This window comes from Gopherus evgoodei, chromosome 8 (assembly GCF_007399415.2).
Source record: "Gopherus evgoodei ecotype Sinaloan lineage chromosome 8, rGopEvg1_v1.p, whole genome shotgun sequence".
In the NCBI taxonomy this organism is placed as follows: Eukaryota; Metazoa; Chordata; order Testudines; family Testudinidae; genus Gopherus; species Gopherus evgoodei.
In genome coordinates this window covers 101,811,829-101,831,885 of record NC_044329.1, presented here as the reverse complement: position 1 = coordinate 101,831,885, position 20,057 = coordinate 101,811,829, and the positions used below count along the sequence as shown (strand labels likewise).

The 20,057-nt window shown below is 46.9% G+C and overlaps 1 protein-coding gene across 11 annotated transcripts in view; it reads left to right on the top strand.

Moving 5' to 3' along the window:
- LOC115656717 (nardilysin-like) overlaps positions 1 to 20,057 on the top strand; it is a 131,569-nt gene that overhangs the window by 48,538 nt on the left and 62,974 nt on the right. For all 11 annotated transcript variants that reach the window (XM_030573813.1, XM_030573814.1, XM_030573812.1 and 8 more), the window contains 6 exons: positions 1,330 to 1,407; positions 1,938 to 2,058; positions 2,148 to 2,206; positions 6,284 to 6,338; positions 19,024 to 19,128; positions 19,398 to 19,521. In XM_030573813.1, coding sequence (XP_030429673.1) covers positions 1,330 to 1,407; positions 1,938 to 2,058; positions 2,148 to 2,206; positions 6,284 to 6,338; positions 19,024 to 19,128; positions 19,398 to 19,521 — 542 coding nt within the window. The remainder of the gene's footprint in view (positions 1 to 1,329; positions 1,408 to 1,937; positions 2,059 to 2,147; positions 2,207 to 6,283; positions 6,339 to 19,023; positions 19,129 to 19,397; positions 19,522 to 20,057) is intronic.

Genomic DNA, 20,057 nt, shown 5'->3' with positions numbered 1-20,057 from the left:
ATCTCACTGTGTTATAAGGTGAGACCACATTATATTGGGGTAGGGAGAGGAACCGTTCCCCACTCCAGCTCACCTCCACTCTGCCTCCACCCTACCTCCGCCTCCTCCCTGAGCACGCCGCCGCTGCACCGCTTCTCCCTCCCTTCCAGGCTTGCCGCTCCAATCAGCTGTTTGGCCTGTCAAGCCTGGAAGGGGTTGGGGGGAGAAGTGGAGCAGCGGCAGACTCAGGGGAGGAGGCAATGAACCGGAGCAGGGAGCGGTTCCTCTGTGCCCCCCATTACTTGCTGCAGCCTTCCCTGGGGCCTCCTCACCCCACCTCACCTCCGTTCCGCCTCCTCCCATGAGCACGCTGCAGCTCCACTTCTCCCCCCTCCCTCCCAGGCTTGCTGCGTCAATCAGCTGTTTGGCATGGCAAGCCCGGGAGGGAGGAGAAGCAGAGCTGAGCAATGTGCTCATGGGAGGAGGAAGAGGTGGAGCGGAAGTGAGCTGGGGCAGGGAGCGGTTCCTCTGCACCCCCCCTTACTTGCTGTGGCCCCCCTGATTGGCGCAGCAAGCCTGGGAAGGAGGAGAAGCAGAGCTGCTGTGAGCTTATGGGAGGAGGCGGAGCTGGAGGTGAGCTGGGGTGGGGGAGCCCCGGGAAGGGCTGCAGCAAGTAACGGGCAGGCACAGAGGAACTGCTTGCGATAACACGAATTCGGATATAACGAGGTAAAGCAGCCCAGTCCCCCAGAGTGCTGCTTTACTGCATTGTATCTGAATTCGCGTCTTATCGGACTGCATTATATCAGGGTAGAGGTGTAGTTTACATTTACACAGTACTGTACTGTATTTACGTGTGTGTGTGTGTGTGTGTGTGTGTGTGTGTGTGTGTGTGTGTGTGTGTGTTTCTGCTGCTGCTTGATTGTATACTTCCGGTTCCAAATCATGTTGACTGGTCAGTTTGTAACTATGGTGTTCATAACTCTGAGGTTCTACTGTAAAACAAAGGTCATGACTATTTCTGTTCATTAAAATGTTGTGGCATTTTCAGCCCAAGTATAGTTGTTAACTTCAGCAGCCCAGCTAGCTTTCAGATCAGTAACAGTATTCTACCTATCTAAATTCCTTTGTATTTTCAAATGGACACAATCTCTTTTTCATAGCCTTGCTGTTTAAAGATGTCACTTCAATAGTGGGTGAAGTGGGCAGTGAATTTATAATTGTTTGTCTAGTGATTTGGAATCTTTGGATGAAAGAGGTTATCTAAATATCTGTATTCTGATTTGCTAATGATTAATCTACGTTAGAGTTTTACATGTTGGATTTTTACATTTCTTTAACTCTTTTTAGGGTGAAGCCACTTCACTATATCTCCTGGCTGGTAGGACATGAAGGCAAAGGCAGTGTTCTTTCCTTTCTTCGGAAAAAGTATGTATTTCTTTAAATGTGAGACTTTAATATTGTGTGCATTGAAATAAAGAGTGAAGGCGGAAATATTTCTTCAAATAGAAATTAAAAAATGTGATCTACAGAGCTTGAGACAAACTCAGTGATTCTCTTTAAAACCTGTGGTAGTCATGTGACTTAAGCCACGCAAAATACTCTGAAAATGTACCCGGTGGTGTCTTTAATTCTAAATACAAGAAATTCAACTACGAGAGAATCTCCAGAGCAACACTGAAAATACTTTAACTGAAAACTTATATTTTCAAAAATATTTTGGTTCACACTGAATAAATCCAAAAAAGGTGTATACCCTGCATTTTTGAATTTCAGTGCTTTGTATTCTTGTAGAAAGCTATCTTCTTTCTTTTGCTTTGGATTAACTTTTAAATTCCTTAAAGTGGCCTCCATTAGGCAGGTCCAAAATAAGCTTGAATAATGATGCTGTGATTATAATTAGACATCAAGAAGGTTTTTAACTGGAGTAATTAATAGTGATTATAACTCTTCAATAGATTTTGGGCTCTTGCGTTATATGGGGGAAATGGTGAGACAGGATTTGAACAGAACTCCACCTACTCTATATTGAGCATTTCTGTGACTTTGACTGATGAAGGTTACGAGCACTTCTATGAGGTAAAATTTGAATTATAGCTTGGATTTCTTACCATTGTGCTATGTCCAAAAGTTAAGGAAAGTTTATCAGTTTGTTCTTCTGTCTTCAGGTTGCACATGTTGTATTCCAGTATCTGAAAATGTTGCAGAAAAGAGGGCCAGATAAAAGGTAACTTGTATTGAAGGCTATGTGCTGTTTAGAAAAGACAGGAAGAAAGGCAAAGGTGGTGGTGTAGCCTTGTACATCAATGATGAAATTAACTGTAGCAAAATAACAAGCGATGGAATGGATAAGACAGAGTCTGTCTGGGCAAAAATCACACTGGGTAAAAAAGCAACTAGAGCTTCCCCTGAGATAGTGCTTGGGGTGTGCTATAGACCGCCGGGATCTGATCGGGATATGGATAGAGACCTCTTTAATGTCTTTAATGAAGTAAACACAAAGGGGAAATGTGTGATTATGGGGGACTTCAACTTCCCGGATATAGACTGGAGGACGAGTGCTTGCAAGAATAATAGGGGTCAGATTTTCCTGGATGTGATAGCGGATGGATTTCTTCATCAAGTAGTTGAAGTACCTACGAGAGGGGATGCCATTTTAGATTTGGTGTTGGTGAGCAGTGAGGACCTTGTAGAAGAAATGGTGGTAGGGGACAACCTTGGTTCGAGTGATCATGAGCTGATTCAGTTCAAACTAGATGGAAGGATAAACAAATGTAGATCTGGGATTAGGGTTTTCGACTTCTCGAGAGCTAATTTTAAAGAGTTAAGGAAATTAGTTAGGGAAGTGGATTGGACGGAGGAATTAGTGGATTTAAATGCGGAGGAGGCCTGGAATTACTTTAAGTCGCAGCTGCGGAGACTGTCGGAAGCATGCATCCCAAGAAAGGGGAAAAAAACCATGGGCAGGAGTTGTAGGCCAAACTGGATGAGCAGGCAACTCAGAGAGGGGATTAGACAAAAGCAGAAAGCGTACAGGGAGTGGAAGAAAGGCAGGATCAGTAAGGAAAGCTACCTTGGTGAGCTCAGAACATGTAGGGATAAAGTGAGGAAGGCTAAAAGCCGCATTGAACTGGACCTTGCAAAGGGAATCAAAACCAATAGTAAAAGGTTCTACAGCCACATAAATAAGAAGAAAACAAAGAAAGAAGAAGTGGGGCCGCTATACACTGAGGATGGAATGGAGGTTAAGGATAACCTAGGCATGGCCCAACATCTAAAGAAGTACTTTGTCTCAGTTTTTAATAAGACTAGTGAGGAATCTAGCGATGATGGAGGGATGATAAATGGGAATGTGGATATGGAAGTGGATATTACCGCAACTGAGGTAGAGGCCGTACTTGAACAGCTCAATGGGACAAAGTCGGAGGGCCCGGACAATCTCCATCCGAGGATATTAAAGGAACTGGCGCGTGAAATTGCGAGCCCGTTAGCGAGAATTTTTAAGCAATCGATAAACTCGGGGGTTGTGCCATATGACTGGAGGATTGCTAATGTAGTTCCTATTTTTAAGAAAGGGAATAAAAGTGATCCGGGTAATTATAGGCCTGTTAGCTTGACGTCTGTAGTATGTAAGGTCTTGGAAAAAAATTTAAGGGAGAAAGTAGTTAAGGACATAGAGGTCAATGGTAATTGGGACGAATTGCAACACGGATTTACTAAAGATAGATCGTGTCAAACCAATCTGATCTCCTTCTTTGAGAAGGTGACGGATTACTTAGATAAAGGAAATGCGGTAGATATAATTTATCTAGATTTCAGTAAGGCGTTCGACATGGTTCCACATGGGGAACTGTTAGTTAAATTGGAAAAGATGGGGATGAATATGAAAGTTGTAAGGTGGATAAGGAACTGGTTAAAGGGGAGACTCCAGCGGGTCGTATTGAAAGGTGAACTGTCAGGCTGGAAGGAGGTCACTAGTGGAGTCTCTCAAGGATCGGTTTTGGGACCGATCTTATTTAACCTTTTTATTACTGACCTTGGCACAAAGAGCGGGAATGTGCTAATAAAGTTTGCAGATGACACGAAGCTGGGGGGTATTGCTAACACGGAGAAGGACAGGGATACTATTCAGGAAGATCTGAACCATCTTGTAATCTGGAGTAATAGAAATAGGATGAAATACAATAGTGAAAAGTGCAAGGTCATGCACTTAGGAATTAATAATAAGAATTTTGGATATACGTTGGGGGCGCATCAGTTGGAAGCGACGGAGGAGGAGAAGGACCTTGGGGTACTGGTTGATATCAGGATGACTATGAGTCGCCAATGTGATATGGCTGTTAAAAAAGCAAATGCGATTTTGGGATGCATCAGGCGGGGTATTTCCTGCAAGGATAAGGAGGTGTTAGTACCGTTATATAAGGCGTTGGTGAGACCCCATCTGGAATACTGTGTGCAGTTCTGGTGTCCCATGTTCAAGAAGGATGAATTCTAACTGGAACAGGTTCAGAGACGGGCTACAAGGATGATCCGAGGAATGGAAAAACTGCCTTATGAAAGGAGACTCAAAGAGCTTGGCTTGTTTAGTCTGGCCAAAAGAAGGCTGCGGGGGGATATGCTTGCTCTATATAAATATATCAGGAGGGTTAACGTTAGGGAAGGAGAGGAATTATTTAAGTTTAGTACTAATGTAGGCACGAGGACGAATGGGTATAAATTGGATATTAGGAAGTTTAGACTTGAAATTAGACGAAGGTTTCTAACCATTAGGGGAGTGAAGTTCTGGAACAGCCTTCCGAGGGAAGTAGTGGGGGCAAAAGACTTTTCTGGCTTTAAGACAAGGCTTGATAAGTATATGGAGGGGATGTTATGTTAGGATCGTTAATTTGGGCAATTGATCTTGGATTACCACCAGATAGGTCTGCTCAGTGGTCTGCGGGGAGATGTTGGATGGGATGGGAACTGAGTTGCTGCAGAGAATTCCTTCTTGGGTGCTGGCTGGTGAGTCTTGCCCACATGCTCAGGGTTTAGCTGATCGCCATATTTGGGGTCGGGAAGGAATTTTCCTCCAGGGCGGATTGGCAGGGGCCCTGGAGGTTTTTCACCTTCCCCTGCAGCGTGGGGCACGGATCGCTTGCTGGTGGATTCTCTGCAGCTTGAGGTCTTCAAACCAGTTTTGAGGATTTCAATAAGTCGGTCCTGGGACAGGGGTTGTTATAAAATTGGATGGGTGGGGTTCTGTGGCCTGCCTTGTGCAGGAGGTCAGACTAGATTATCAGATTGGTCCCTTCTGACCTATGAGTCTATGAGTCTATAAGGCTACATCTTCACTACCCGCCGTATCGGTGGGTAGCAATCGATTGCTCGGGGATCGATATATCGCGTCTCATCTAGACGCGATATATCGATCCCTGAACGTGCTTATATCGATTCCGGAACTCCACCAACCCCACTGGAGTTGTGGATTCGACATGGGGAGCCGCGGACATCAATCCCGCGCCGTGAGGACGGTGAGTAATTCGATCTTAGATACTTCGACTTCAGCTACGTTATTCACGTAGCTGAAGTTGCGTATCTGAGATAGATTTTCCCCCGTAGTGTAGACCAGCCCTAAGACAATGCAGGGTGACTTACATGAACCTAACTTTGTAATGTAAAGCAGGCCATACTGGTGTAACCTCTTGTGTGGACACTCTTATTTTGGAATAAGACTGACTTTTTTCTGTTTACATTATGTTCTTTGGAGGGAGTTTCAACTAAACAGAAAAAAGCCAATATTATTCCAGAATAAGAGTGGTCACGTGTGAGATTATACCAGTTTATGCAAGTACAACTAATAAAATTTTCCTGTATAGACAAGCCCTTAGTGGAAGGAAAAAAAAGGGAAAACCTCAGAGACTCACTTGCGTGCCACACCTTTCCCAAATAGTGAGGTCAAGCAATTAAGGGTAGTGTAGTGGTTAGATTACGGAACTGAGAGTCAGGAGTTCTCAGTTCTGTTGCTGGCTCTTCCATTTACTTTGTGTCTGCCACTGACTATTTGTGCTTCAGTTTCTCCATCTGAAAATAGGGGATAAAACTTGCAGGAGTAATGAGAATTGATTGACAATTGTTAAATGCTTGTGATTCCCAGACAGAAAGAGTTGAATGTGTATTTCTCGTGCATGACCATGTTGTTCAGGTCATATAGATGTGCTGAGCAAATTATTATTACTGCAGACAAACTAGCTTAAATTTTCAGAGTCATATCTTGTTAGAAAATCACTTGACAGGTAATGGGTATATATTTTTTTCCCATCCACAGAGTTTGGGAAGAGATTCAGAAGATTGAAGCTAATGAATTTTATTTCCAGGATCAGGTACTAAATTAATCTTCAAATGTTTTCTGTGAGGGTATAGATGTTAAGCCCTAGATTTTTGAATGGTAATTGGGTTTTTTTCTGTGTGATTTGCCATAGTCAGTGAGAGTTAGATGGTTCTAACATTATGAGTCTTTGAAAATATAGTCTTACATAGATGAGGAAGAAGAAGCATTTGTTAAGTAGAAAGAACTTATATTCTAGATAGAGAAATGTTAAACTTTATGACTTGTGAAGTTGTTCTTTAATAAAACCAAAATATGATTTGATTTCTTTGGTATATGGTGCTCTTCCAAGAGCTGTTTTCTTTTTCCTCATGTTTTGTTTTCTCCCACTCCTTAAGGTCAGTTTCTCTTGATCATTCAGTTTAGATTGTAAGATACTTGTTACAGGACCCTTATGAATCAGGGTGTATTAAAATAGATTTTTAAAAAATTAAATATGGATTTTTATTGAAATCAGATTTTTAAATTAAAATTAAATATAGTTTTTAAATAAACCTTTTTGAAAATATTGCAGCCTATCTTAAGTCCTAATATAGTTATGATAATATAGTAAAATTATTTAAATTAATTAAACAAATTTTAAATGGTACATTTTTGCTTGCAAGTATTAAAGAAAGTCAAACCATTGAGCTGGCTAAATACCTAAAATCACAGTTTATTGAAGTGTCAAACCAGCTTTTGACAGCAGTAATTTCTTCTGCAGCTTCAGAGAGAATATTTTCTTCATTTTAGTCTGTTCAAGTAATTCAGTTCAATGATTAGATTAGGGGTCGGCAACCTTTCAGCAGTGGTGTGCCAAGTCTTCATGTATACACTCTAATTTAAGGCTTCACGTGCTGATAATACATTTTAACGTTTTTTAGAAGGTCTGTACTGAAAACATCCTCAATTCAGGGCAATAGGACCTTAGGACACCCTACTCCAAGCTGTCATTCTCTGTGTTGTATGCAGTCTCAGCAGCCTGGCAAGACTGAGCTGTCATGAAACTTAGCAGCCCAAGCAACACACTTGTTGCCCACCTCTTCTCAGGATACTGGATAAAGTGATCAAACCTTAAAAGCTAACTGTAATTACATAGCAAAAAACACAGTGTAATTACAGTGTAATTATAAACTGCATTGAGAAAAGTCACAGTGCTACTACATTGTATTTTCCATACTTGGCTTCCAACAGAATATGTATTAAGGACACTAATGGGATGATACGAAGTAAATCAAGCATCTAGTCAGCTTCTGATCATATGAATCAGTAGTAATGCATACTGAAAAGCAAAACTTTATTGTAATTGCTATGTAACTGCATTGTAATACTTAGCCTTATTATAAAGTTTGACAAAAATAACTAAGGATATAGCTGACATTTAAAAAACCTACTTGTCCTGGAAGAGTAGAATTCTGCAAAGCTGCTGTACATACAAACACCTATCCATTTGGAAAAGAAAGCAGCAGGTAGTAGGATATGAAAAATATTTTCTTAAATGGCACCGCAAAACTGAGTGTTGAGCGATTTATGATAGGTTCTCTCTAAGTGAAACTCTCTCCTACCACACTCTTAGTTTATACAGCTCATTTGCTTTGCCTTTTTTTAGCTCCTTTGCATTTTATGAGCTCCCTCAAGATGGTGCCTGGTCTTGTGTTTTGTTGTTATTTTTCTTTCTCTCTTTCTTTGGGAAACATCCCTTCTGTTTTTTCTAGGCCTAATTCCAATTCTCCAGCTATTGTGACTACATTGGAGCGACTCCTGATTTACATTGGCATAAATCAGGTCAGAGTCTTTTGTTCAGGGCATAAAATAAGAACATAAGAAAATAAGAACGGCCGTACTGGGTCATACCAAAGGTCCATCTAGCCCAGTATCCTGTGTACCAACAGTGGCCAATGCCAGATGCCCCAGAGGGAGTGAACCTAACAGGCAGTGATCAAGTGATCTCTCTCCTGCCATCCATCTCCATCCTCTGGCAAACAGAGGCTAGGGACACCATTCCTTCCTCTGTCAAGTCTGACAAATGGAATCTGGAGATAACTGAAGAAGGTTATGCCATTCAATTTGAAGCCCTTCTTCCACTCAGTGCATTCTCCCCCTTCTATTTCTATTTAGAGACCCATTTCATAAGACTGTGTTAAGATGGAGATTCAGTCCGCGTTAGAAGTGGGAGCATTAGAGAATGTGCCAAGGAAGTTCAAGGGTCAAAGTTCTATTCCAGATATTTTCTGATATCAAAGAAAGATGGAGGGCTTTGTCCAATATTAAATCAACAGAAACTCATTGCTTTTATTAGAAAATAGTTCCCACTTGTTGATTCAAGTATCCCTCATGCCATCCCTTTCAACCCTAGATTGGCTTGCCGCTCTCGATCTAAAAAGTGCTTATCTCTGTCAGACCAAGGCATTGCAAATACCTTTGTTTCATTGTTGGACAAGATAAAAGACGGTTACTCACCTTTGTAACTGTTGTTCTTCGAGATGTGTTGCTCATATCCATTCCAGTTAGGTGTACGCGCCGCGCGTGCACATTCGTCGGAAAACCTTTACCCTAGCAACTCAGTGGGCCGGCAGGTCGCCCCCTAGAGTGGCGCCACCATGGCGCTCCATATATACTCCTGCCGGCCCACCCGCTCCTCAGTTCCTTCTTGCCGGCTACTCCGACAGTGGGGAAGGAGGGCGGGTGTGGAATGGATATGAGCAACACATCTCGAAGAACAACAGTTACAAAGGTGAGTAACCGTCTTTTCTTCTTCGAGTGATTGCTCATATCCATTCCAGTTAGGTGAATCCCAAGCCTTACAAAGGCGGTGGGGTCGGAGTGAAATGTGGCAGAATAAAACTGCTGAGCCAGAGGCTACAGCCTCTTTTGACTGCTGAACCAGGGCATACTGCGAAGCAAAGGTATGGACCGAGGACCAATGGAGCTTCGCAACAGATCTCGTGGGTAGAAACACGAGCCAGCAAGGCGGCAGATGAAGCCTGAGCCCTGGTAGAATGCACGTTGATGTGGCTTGGGGAAATATGAGCCAAATCATAACAAGTGGGGATGTCCGCCATCACCCCAGATGAGATCCTCTGAGAGGAGAACAAGCAAGCCCTCCCTTTGGCCCGCTACCGGGATAGAGCTGGGGCACCTTAGGAAATGGTTCTGTCAGCACAATATAATGCGAGCACTCCACAGATGTCCAAGGAGTGCAACGGTTGTGCCCATTGCGTTGAACTGTGGGTAACATGAAAAGCCAAAACCAACTTAGGGAGGAAAGCCGGGTGCGGTCATAACTGCACCTTGTCATTGTGAAACCTAGTGTACGGCGGAACCCCCGTAAGAGCTCTGATCTCAGAGACCCGTCTGGCCAAGACTAGGTTGAGGTCCCAGGTCGGGGCTGGGCGGCGCACCCGAGGGTGCAAGCGCTCCAAGCCCTTGAGGGACCTCGAACCCATAGAGCGTGAGAACACTGAACGTCCATCTCAGCCTGCTGGAAGGTAGAGATGGCTGCCGAGTGTATCCTCAGCGCTGATACCGCCAGGTCCTGCCGCTGAAGGCCAGAGGCAGGCCAAACAGAGGGGATCGAGACCTCAGCAGGAGCAAGATCGAGCGTATTGCAGCTGTAAAAGAAACGCTTCCACCTGGCCCGGTACGTCGACCAGGTGGAAGGCTGCCTGTCACCCCGACTCAGGTACGCAGCAGCCACCGTGAGGCGAAGAGGCTGCAGGTCCGAGTGACGAAGCCTGTCGTTGCCCTGAGTGATGAGGTCTGGGCTGACAGGCCGAGTAACGTGGTATGTCAGCGCTGCCTGGACCATTCTGGAGTGATCATGATGATGCACGCTCTGCCCCTGCGGAGTTTGAGCAGGACCTAATGAACCAGTGGGAACAGTGGGAAGGCATAATGCAGTTGGCCTTTCCACGGCATCAGGAATGCGTCCAAGATCGATTCCGAGGAGAGACCTTGGAAGGAGCAGAACACCTGGCATTTCCTGCTCTCGCGGTGAGCGAACAGGTCTGTGTGAGGAAACATCTCCACTTCCGGAAAGCGGGACGCCTCACATGGGGCAGAGTGATCACTCGTAAGGCAGGAAAGACCTGCTGAGGCAAAGAGTTAGGACGTTCCAAACGCCTGGGAGAAAGGACGTCGCCAGCTCCATCGAGTGGGCCATGCCAAAGACCCGGAAATGGATGGCCTCCTGACAAAAAAGAGGGGGGGGGACTATGTCCCCCCTGAATACTTATGAAGCACCTGGTCGTTGTGTTGGCTGTAAACACCGAGATACAACGGCCTCGCAGCTGCCACTGGAACCCCTGGCATGCCAGGCGGACTACTCTCAATTTTTGGGGCATTGAGGAGGAATGCCAGCTCCCTAGAAGACCAAAGGCCTTAAGCTCAGAGGTGACTATGAACACTCGAGCAGAGAGATGAGGCGTCCGCCGTCAGGGGCAGTGAGCCGGACTTGGAGAGGACGGAGGCGGAGCTTGGCGTGTTTGGTTACAAACTTGCGGGCAACCATGGACCCAGGAGACTGAGACAAGAACGAGCTGAGGTCGTTGGGAAAGCCTTCAGACCTCAGATGATTGTTGCCATCGCCTAAAATCTCAGTTGCGATAAGCAGGCTCCGGCTAGGTAGGAGACCAGGATAGCCCCTAGGGAGCCCAACCTCTGCGTGGGGACCAGAGTGGATTGCTCTATAATAAACAGCAGGCCTTGACCTGTGAATAAGACCGTGGCGATGCCCACGCGCTGAGTGGTTTGTGTCTCAGAGTCTCCGTGGATAAGCGAATCGTCCAGATACGGAAAAACGCATATCCGACATCAGCGACGGTAGGCGGCGACTATGGCCGTAAACCGGGAGTATTGACAGTCGGCTATAGAGCGGAGGCATCTCCCGTGCGGAGGGAAGATGGCATTGCGAAAGTACGCGTGCTTCATATCCAGGGCGGCACAGTAGCCCCCAGGAGGCCAGGATGGAATAATGATTCCCAGGGATACCATGCAGAACTCCAACCTTATCCTAACCCGGTTGAGTCCGTGCAGGACCAAGAAGGTCTGAGACCTGTGTTCGAGTGGGGGACTAGGGCATAACGGGGGTAAAACCCCTTACCCCTTTCGTCCGCTGAAGTGGGACAGGGCTGGAGCAAATTAAAGGTGGTACCTATGCTCCATCGTGCGCAGGACCCAGCGATCTGAAAGTAACGGGGGCCATGCCAGGAGAAAGCGGGATCGGGATCCCGTCCTGCGACTGGTACACCGCCCTCAGGCGAACCTTGGAAGGTCCGTCTTTGGTCCCAGTGGTAATTGCGAGGGACCTTGACTTTGGCTCTTTAGGGGTCCTGACGTTCGTCTGCGACCACCTTGGCCTTGCCGTTTGCCAGAGTTCTGCCTCTGGCTAGGCACAGAGTATGGCGGCTGGGGCCAGAAAGGCCTGCGTTTTGTCGCTGGCGTATACATGCTGAGACGCATTAGGACCCTATTGCCCACCAGACTTCGCAGTCTGGGGCTGTCTCTGCCGCGAAGATGCCTATACCAACAAAGGGTAAATCCTGAATGGCATACTGCAGCTCCGGCCGGAGGTTTAAAACCTGAAGCCATGAAATGCACCTCACGGCGACACTCAAGGCCAGAGTGCCGGCCGCAGAGTCTGCTGCGTCCAACGAGGCCTGGAGGGACGCTCTGGGAACCTTCTTTCCCCCCGTCCTCCAAGACGGCAGTGAACTCCAGGTGGAAGTTTTGAGGGAGAAACTCCTTCACTCAGGTGCTATAATTATCGCAGCTAAGCAAGGCCTGTTGCTTTGCTACCCCGAGCTGCAGGGCCCCTGCAGAGTACACCTGGCGGCCAAGCCTGTTCATTCGCCAAGCCTCTTTCTGCTTCGGGGCTGGCGCCCGCTGGCCATCATATCAGGATCGTGGTCCTGAGCATAAAATCTGCGCATATGGGATGACACGGATGCGTGTCCGGACGGCCATGGAGGTACTAAAAGAAGGCACAGGCAGAGTCTCTGACTCACTCGGACCTTGCCCAACTCGGCACCGGGGACCGGCATCGGGAGGCGTATCGGTACCTGGAACGAGATCCAGACCCGCAACCAGAACGGTGTCGGGAGGTCGACCGAGATCTCGAGGCTCGGAGAAGGGCTACAGGAGTCAAGGTACCTGCCCCGGTGCCAGAGGTCGGAACGGTGCCGATAGCGGGTCGGCGAACGGGATACCGACCGGTGCAGCGAGTGTGACCAGTACCGAGGAAAACAGCACCGGGACTGCCAGTGGTGTCCGGCGTGCCGACAGGACTTGGAGTGTCTGCGGGACCGTGATCATGAACGGTGCCGCTCTGCTGTGCTGACAGGGGACAGTCCCCTGAAGAGACTGTATTACCCGTACCGGCGGTGCCCGGGACAGGCAGCACTGACTCTGTCATGGCACTGAGAGCCCTCGCCGTTGGTAACATCTCCGGCGTGAAGGGAACAGCAGGCTCAACCACAGTGCGTACTGGGGAGCTGTCAGGCACCGGATTCGACGGCCCTCGTGGGACCGGGATCCACGGTACCGAGGTCATCAGAGCTTCGGTAGGTGTCGGTGCCGGGCGAACCGAGTTAGATAAGCTGTCTGGCTGCGGTGCCGTCAGCACTGAAGCAGCGGGAGTAATACGCTCAACCACGGCGCGTGCCGGGGAGCCGTCGGGCACCGGATTCGATAGCCCTTGTGGGACTGGAATCGACGGTGCCGATGTTGTCGGTGCCTCAGAGGCGTCGGTGCCGGGCAATCCGACTTAGACTAGCCCTCTGGCTGCGGTGCCGTTGGCATGGAAGCAGCCGGAGCAGGAGCTCAACCACGGCGCGTGCCGGGGAGCCGTCAGGCACCGGATTCTACGGCCCTTGCGGGACCGGGATCGACGGTGCCGACGTCATCGGTGCCGCAGCAGGTGTCGGTGCCGGGCGATCCGACTTAGACTAGCCCTCTGGCTGCGGTGACGTTGGCACGGAAGCAGCAGGAGCAGTAGCTCAACCACGGCGCGTGCCAGGGAGCAGTCAGGCACCGGATTCTACGGCCCTTGTGGGACCGGGGATCGACAGTGCCGACGTCATCGGTGCCGCAGCAGGTGTCGGTGCCGGGCGATCCGACGTAGACGAGCTCTCTGGCTGCGGTGCCGTTGGCACGGAAGCAGCAGGAGCAGTAGCTCAACCACGGCGCGTGCCGGGGAGCCGTCAGGCACCGGATTCTACGGCCCTTGTGGGACCGGGATCGACGGTGCCGACGTCATCGGTGCCGCAGCAGGTGCCGGTGCCGGGCGATCCGACTTAGACGAGCCCTCTGGCTGCGGTGCCGCTGGCACGGAAGCAGCAGGAGCAATACGCTCAACCACGGCACGTGCCGGGGAGCCGTCAGGCACCGGATTCTACGGCCCTTGTGGGACCGGAATCGACGGTGACGACGTCATCGGTGCCGTAGCAGGTGTCGGCGCCGGGCGATCCGACTTAGACGAGCTCTCTGGCTGCGGTGCCGCTGGCACGGAAGCAGCAGGAGCAGTAGCTCAACCACGGCGCGCGCCGGGGAGCCGTCAGGCACCGGATTCTACGGCCCTCGTGGGACCGGGATCGACGGTGCCGACGTCGTCGGTGCCGGGCGAGCCATCTTAGACGAGCTCTCTAGCTGTGGTGCAGTTGGCACAGAAGCAGCAGGAGCAGTAAGCTCTACCACGGCGCGAGCCGGGGAGCTGCCAGGCACCGGATTCCGTGGTCCTGGGGGACTGGAATCGACGGAGCCGAAGTCATCGATGCCTCTGCAGGTGTCGGTGCCGGGTAACGCAACTTAGGCGAGCTCTCTGGCTGCGATGCAGGTGGCACGGAAGCAGCGGGAGCAGGGGGCTCAACCACGGCGCGTGCCGGGGAGCCTCCAGGCACCAGCAGGAATCGTAGGCTCTCTCGACCTCGGAAGAAGGGAGCGGTGCCGAGTCGACATCGGTGCCGGCGACGGTCGGTGCCGAAAGGCCTTGGTAGTACCGGCGGGGTCCGGTGCCGAGGAGGCGCTTCTGCCCGCCGCTTGAACATCGCTCGGCGCCCAAGGTGGAGGGGTAAGTGAAAGTCCCGCACCTTTTTGTTCTCGGCTTAAAAGCCTTGCAAATGGGGCACTTATCTGTCAAGTGTGATTCCCTGAGGCACTTCAAACAGGAGTCATGTAGATCTCTCTTCGGCCGCGGCTTCTGGCAGGCCGGGCCCCTTTTAAAACCCGGTGAGCCATGCATGGCTCCGGCACTGGGCTCATGGAAGGGGCTGCTTCCTGAACCCCGCTAACTAAACTAACCATGTTAGCAAAGAAAACACGTATAACCAAATAAATATATATAGAAAAGGGTTATAACTGCATAATTATATACGAGAAAACGAGTAGCTAGGGAAGTGGAGGTCAGCTAAGCCGCGCTCCACTGTTCCAACGACCGACACGGCGGTAAGAAGGAACTGAGGAGCGGGTGGGCCGGCAGGAGTATATATGGAGCGCCATGGTGGCGCCACTCTAGGGGGCGACCTGCCGGCCCACTGAGTTGCTAGGGTAAAGGTTTTCCGACGAATGTGCACGCGCGGCGCGTACACCTAACTGGAATGGATATGAGCAATCACTCGAAGAAGAACTTCTAATACAATCTTTAACCTCTCTACAGCTCGGCCCCCTCCTCCCCCAGAAATTACAAAATACTTATGTTACACGTTTCCTTGTCAAGAAGTTAGGACTCCATGATAAACATGAAAAAGGCTCTTCAGCTACTTTCACAGTGGATTTATGTTATAGGAGCAGCTCTCAACTCTCAGGAGGTCAGAGCATTTCTTCCAGAAGATATTTCTGAAGCTTCAATCTGCCAAAATGGTGGCCCATCAAAATCCTACTTGGAAAGTACAGTAGAACTCTATTTATCTGACCATCCATTATCTCTGGCTCTCCACGTCAACCAGACAACCAGCAAACACAGGTCCAGAAGGGGGCGATCACGCCTATGGCCACTAGATGTTGCAGCCGCATTGCACTTTCCTATTCTTCAGTTTATCTGGAGTTCTGATTAACCTACGTGGCCCTGGTCCCCATTAGATCGAATTAACAGGGTTCTGCTGTTTGTTCTTCCTAGGTTTCATGGGCCTTGTGTTTTCAGCCACTTGTGTTGTACTTTGTGCTCGGCTCAGAATGAGAAGTCAGCAGCATTGACTGGCATTAAATTACAGACCATCTATAGACAGCACATTCACAAGATTTGATAACCCTAAAAGATATATTGCTATCTTTGACATGGACTCAGTGTGCCAGTGACCTGGAAGCGGTGTTTATCCATCCAGCTCTGTTGAAAACAATCACTTTCGTTGCCTCCAACCAGGCATGGGGAGCACATTTCAACTAGTTAAGTTTGAGGTAATGGAGTACTCAGGAAAGGAGACTGCGTACAAATATCCTGGAACTGAGAAAAATTCATTGGGTTCTCACATCTTTTCTATATTGCATGCCGAATGAGGTACTGCATGCGGGCCATCACAGACAACATGACAGCAATGTATTATATTAGCTAACAGTGAGGGGCTCACTCTTCTTTGTTACGAAAGGAAGCAGTGACATTATGGGACTGAAGTATCTAGCACAACATTAGGTAGCTGTATAACTAATAGGCAGTGATAACAGTCTGGTGGCGGGTCAACAGAGCAAAGATACAATGGAACTTCATGAGTGGTTGTTAACGAAATTGGTGATAGACAAGATCTTCACCCTGTGGGGATTCCTGGACATAAATCTGGTCATGATCAAACAGAATTCAAGGTGTCCCAAGTTTTGCTTGAGAGCAGGGAAAGTCAATCTACCCATATTGGACTCTTTTCTTCTGAACTCGGGGAAGTGTCTGTTCTATGCTTTTCACCCTTCCCTCTCATCCATTGTGTGATTAAGTAGATGAGACAGGATGGAGCAAGGATAATTCCGGTTGCCAACCACTGCCACGGCAACAGTGGCACTTGGACTTATACAAACCTCTCCTGGTGTTACTGAACTTACTAACTCAGCATCTGGACCCTTAATCACTGCACCTGACTGCATGGACTATAGGACTTGAATGGTCCTTGGAAAATCTTGCCCTTTAGAAGTGCAGAAATACTGCTTAACATTAGAAAACAAGCAGCAATCACAGGTGGAATAGATTTGTGAAGTGAATAAGAGAGAAACATATTGATCAACACTGGCGCACTGGTACATTATATTATTGAATACTTGATATATTCAAGTCTTCCAGGTCTTTCCATTTCCTCCTTTAAAGGATATGTAGCAACTGTGGTCCACTGTGCATTAACAGTTAATAACTCTATCTTGGCACAAAACAAAGTTAAGGAATTTATGAAGGGACATGCCAATATGCAACTGCCTATAAAAGACCCAAATACCATCTTGGGACCTCAGTTTAGTGCTAATGCAATTCATGAACCTCAGCTGGAAATGCTTCTCCAAGAAGAGAAAGAACTATAAGAAGGGAGTAGACACCCCAAATGATCTCTTCCTCTCTACTCACGGCATTCACAAGACCTGAAGCAGCACTGGACTGGGGGAGGGATCCTGACTGAAGGAGATTCATCTAGTAAGACTGCTGAAATGTGGTGAGAGAGACTTTGCTTTGAATTTACTTCAGTTGTTAAGTTAGGCATTAGATGCTTTTTATTTTTATTTTTCTTGTAATCTATTCTGACTCTTATACCCTTGCATAGTATCAAGTATCAGAGATGTAGCCGTGCTAGTCTGGATCTGTAAAAAGCGACAAAGAGTTCTGTGGCACCTTATAGACTAACAGACGTATTGGAGCATTTCCACTACATGCATCTGACGAAATGGGTATTCACCCACGAAAGCTTATGCTCCAGTACCTCTGTTAATCTATAAGGTGCCACAGGACTCTTTGTCGTCTTATATCCTTGTTATTTGTATTCACTCAAAATCTATTCTTTTGTAGTTAATAAACTTGTTTTATCTAGACCAGAGTGTTTGGATTGACGCATTTGGGAAGCTCCATTTGGGATAGCAGGATTTGTGCATATAATTTTCTGTTAATAAAATGACAGACTTTATACGAGCTTGTATTTTCCAGGAGAGAGCTAGGCAGTATAACCCTTACATTTCTGGAGAAAGTTTGGGGCTGGGAATTTGCTGCTATTGCTCTACAGTGTAATTCAAGAGTGGCTGGCTATCACACTCATACAATTTAACTGGGAGTAATTTACATGCTGGAGTCTGTGTGAGCAGCCGCGGAGTGGTAGCTTTCACAGCAAAGCAGTATAAAAGGCACCCCAGACTGGAGAACAGGACACAGCTGTTTATCAGTCCAGATTGTCCCCTGGATAATGTCACAGTTGATCAGACGCTTAATTTCATAGAGCAGTTCTACAGTCCCTGTTCAGTCAGGATTCTGAGTCCCACCTTGTTTGTGAAGTACAGCTTGCCAAACTGTCCTATGAGTGGGAATATGTAGAAGGTGGTCAAAGAAATGAAGGTTGGTTACTTGTAACTGGAGTTCTTTGAGATGAATTCTGTATATTCACACTCCTTCTCCACCTTTATTGGAGTTCTAATAGAATTCTGTGTCTAGGGAGGTTAGAAGAATGAACTGAGATGGCAAAGGGTGCCCCTTTTATAGCCTTGTCCTCAAAATGTTCAGGAACATAGAGGGGATGAGTAGGAGGGATGCATGAATTTTCTAATGGGCACTGCTATGAGAAGGTTCCACCATCTGAGTTGCAACTTCCTGCCCATCCCATGAGTGTGACTATTCAGACTCTATCTTGAAGAACTCTGGTTACAGGTAAATAACCTTCATTTCTTTTCTCAAGGATAATGGTGAGAGAAACTGAAGCTCAGAGAGGGTCTCCATGCAAGGGGACCTAATCACTCAATTCCCTCTGATTTAAATGGAGGCGAATGTCCTCAGCACATCACAAGATCAGGCCATAAGTGAGGGAGCTGTCGTGGAGACGTGGATTGTGTGAAATAGTTGATTGTCTTGCTTGTCTCTGAAATAGTGTGGGGATTCATGCAGCAACACTGTGTTTGACAGAACTCTTTCAACATGCCCACATACTTTTTACTACCATGGCTGCACCAGTGCATTCTGGGTCTCCTCAATACTGTTTTTGAGAGCAATGCTTATAAGTAACTTCAGAAAGTAAGGCCAGTCTGAATAGTGGGATGGAGTTAGGCTAAATAATTGAATTAGTGCAGCAGTAATGATATTTTCTGGATTTCCCTCTTCACTGGTAAGAAACTATTGTAGACTTCACTGCATTAATAACATGTGAGCTGTAGCCACTTTAATAAAACAACCAAAAACCCCCCAAAGCCCATCAACAACACAGACAGCTGCTGTCTGTGAATATGAGGCATATGTGTGTTCCAACCAATGGTACAGACAAGACCATAATTCTAGCGAGGCTAATATGGTTATTCTCTTTGTTTTTGTAAAAGTAGCATCAAACCTTATTATTTCTCTGTACTTAATCACTAGATAGGCAGAAGGGACCATTTTTTCATTGTTTCTTCTTGAGGAAGGCCCCTCTAATGTTGCATAATTGTTTATGAATTGCATTTAGACTCAATAACCAAAACCAAAACTTTGCAATGTAGCACACAAGCTGTACTCAGCAAAAAGTGTTAAGTTTTAGTTGTCTGTTGTGTGAAACACAATTTTACTTATTTTACAGGCTGATCCAGTTGATTATGTTGAAAGTCTTTGTGAGAACATACATATATTTTGTAAGGAGGACTTTTTGACAGGCGATCAGCTTCTGCTTGAATACAAGCCTGAAGTAAGTAGCACTATAGCTTTCAATGTGTATATTTGAGCTGGATACGTTATTTATTGAGGGTGTACAGGGAATTTAGGCATATTGAATCAGGTTTTCTAGATTAATTGGATCACTTTTATACTTTTCGGGTGCAGAAAACAAATTGCTTGGTTTAGGAGTTCATTTGTAGTCCTTTGTCTTCTGAACTTTCAGAGTAATTTAAAAATACAGTTGGACAGGAGTAGCTAAAGTTGCATTTTAACTGAGTTATTATGCCTTTATCTTTATAGATCATTGCTGATGTCCTTAACCAGCTCTGCCCTGTGAGAGCAAACCTTGTTCTGTTGTCTGCTGCCAGTAAAAGAAAATGTCATCTAAAGGAGAGATGGTTTGGGACACAGTACAGTGTGGAAGGTAAAATGACCCGCTGAAGTGTTTAGAGATCTTTTAAAGTGCTCATTGAGACCATTAAAAAGGTGACAGTGCAATGTGCAACCACACAGGAGTGAGAATGGGAGGATGAATTCTCAGCTGTGATCTTGGCTTCATTATGAGTCAGTAATGGCTTGGGTGCTTTGTGCTTTGGCAACTCTCTTCTGTTTAGCATTAGCTGAGTCCAGTCCATCTGGCTTGAAGGGCAGAGTCTTTCTGATGAAGAGAAAGAGGGATCATAGTGAGCTTTCCTCCCCATCCCAAATAAATAATGAAAGGTGATGAAAATACGTGTATTGAAGGACAAGACAAGATGATGATGTGGTAACTTGCGATGCTAATGCATGCTGTTCTGAGTTACTTTTAAATATGCTTATTGTTTCTAATCCTGCTTGAAGTGAGTTTTAAGAAGGGTGTTAAGAGGAAGGGGTGAAGGTGAGCCACAATAGCATCAGGAAAGGAGCGCCAGTTGTTCTGCAAATAGACATACAGACAGAAACATCAGAAGGAAGGTATCT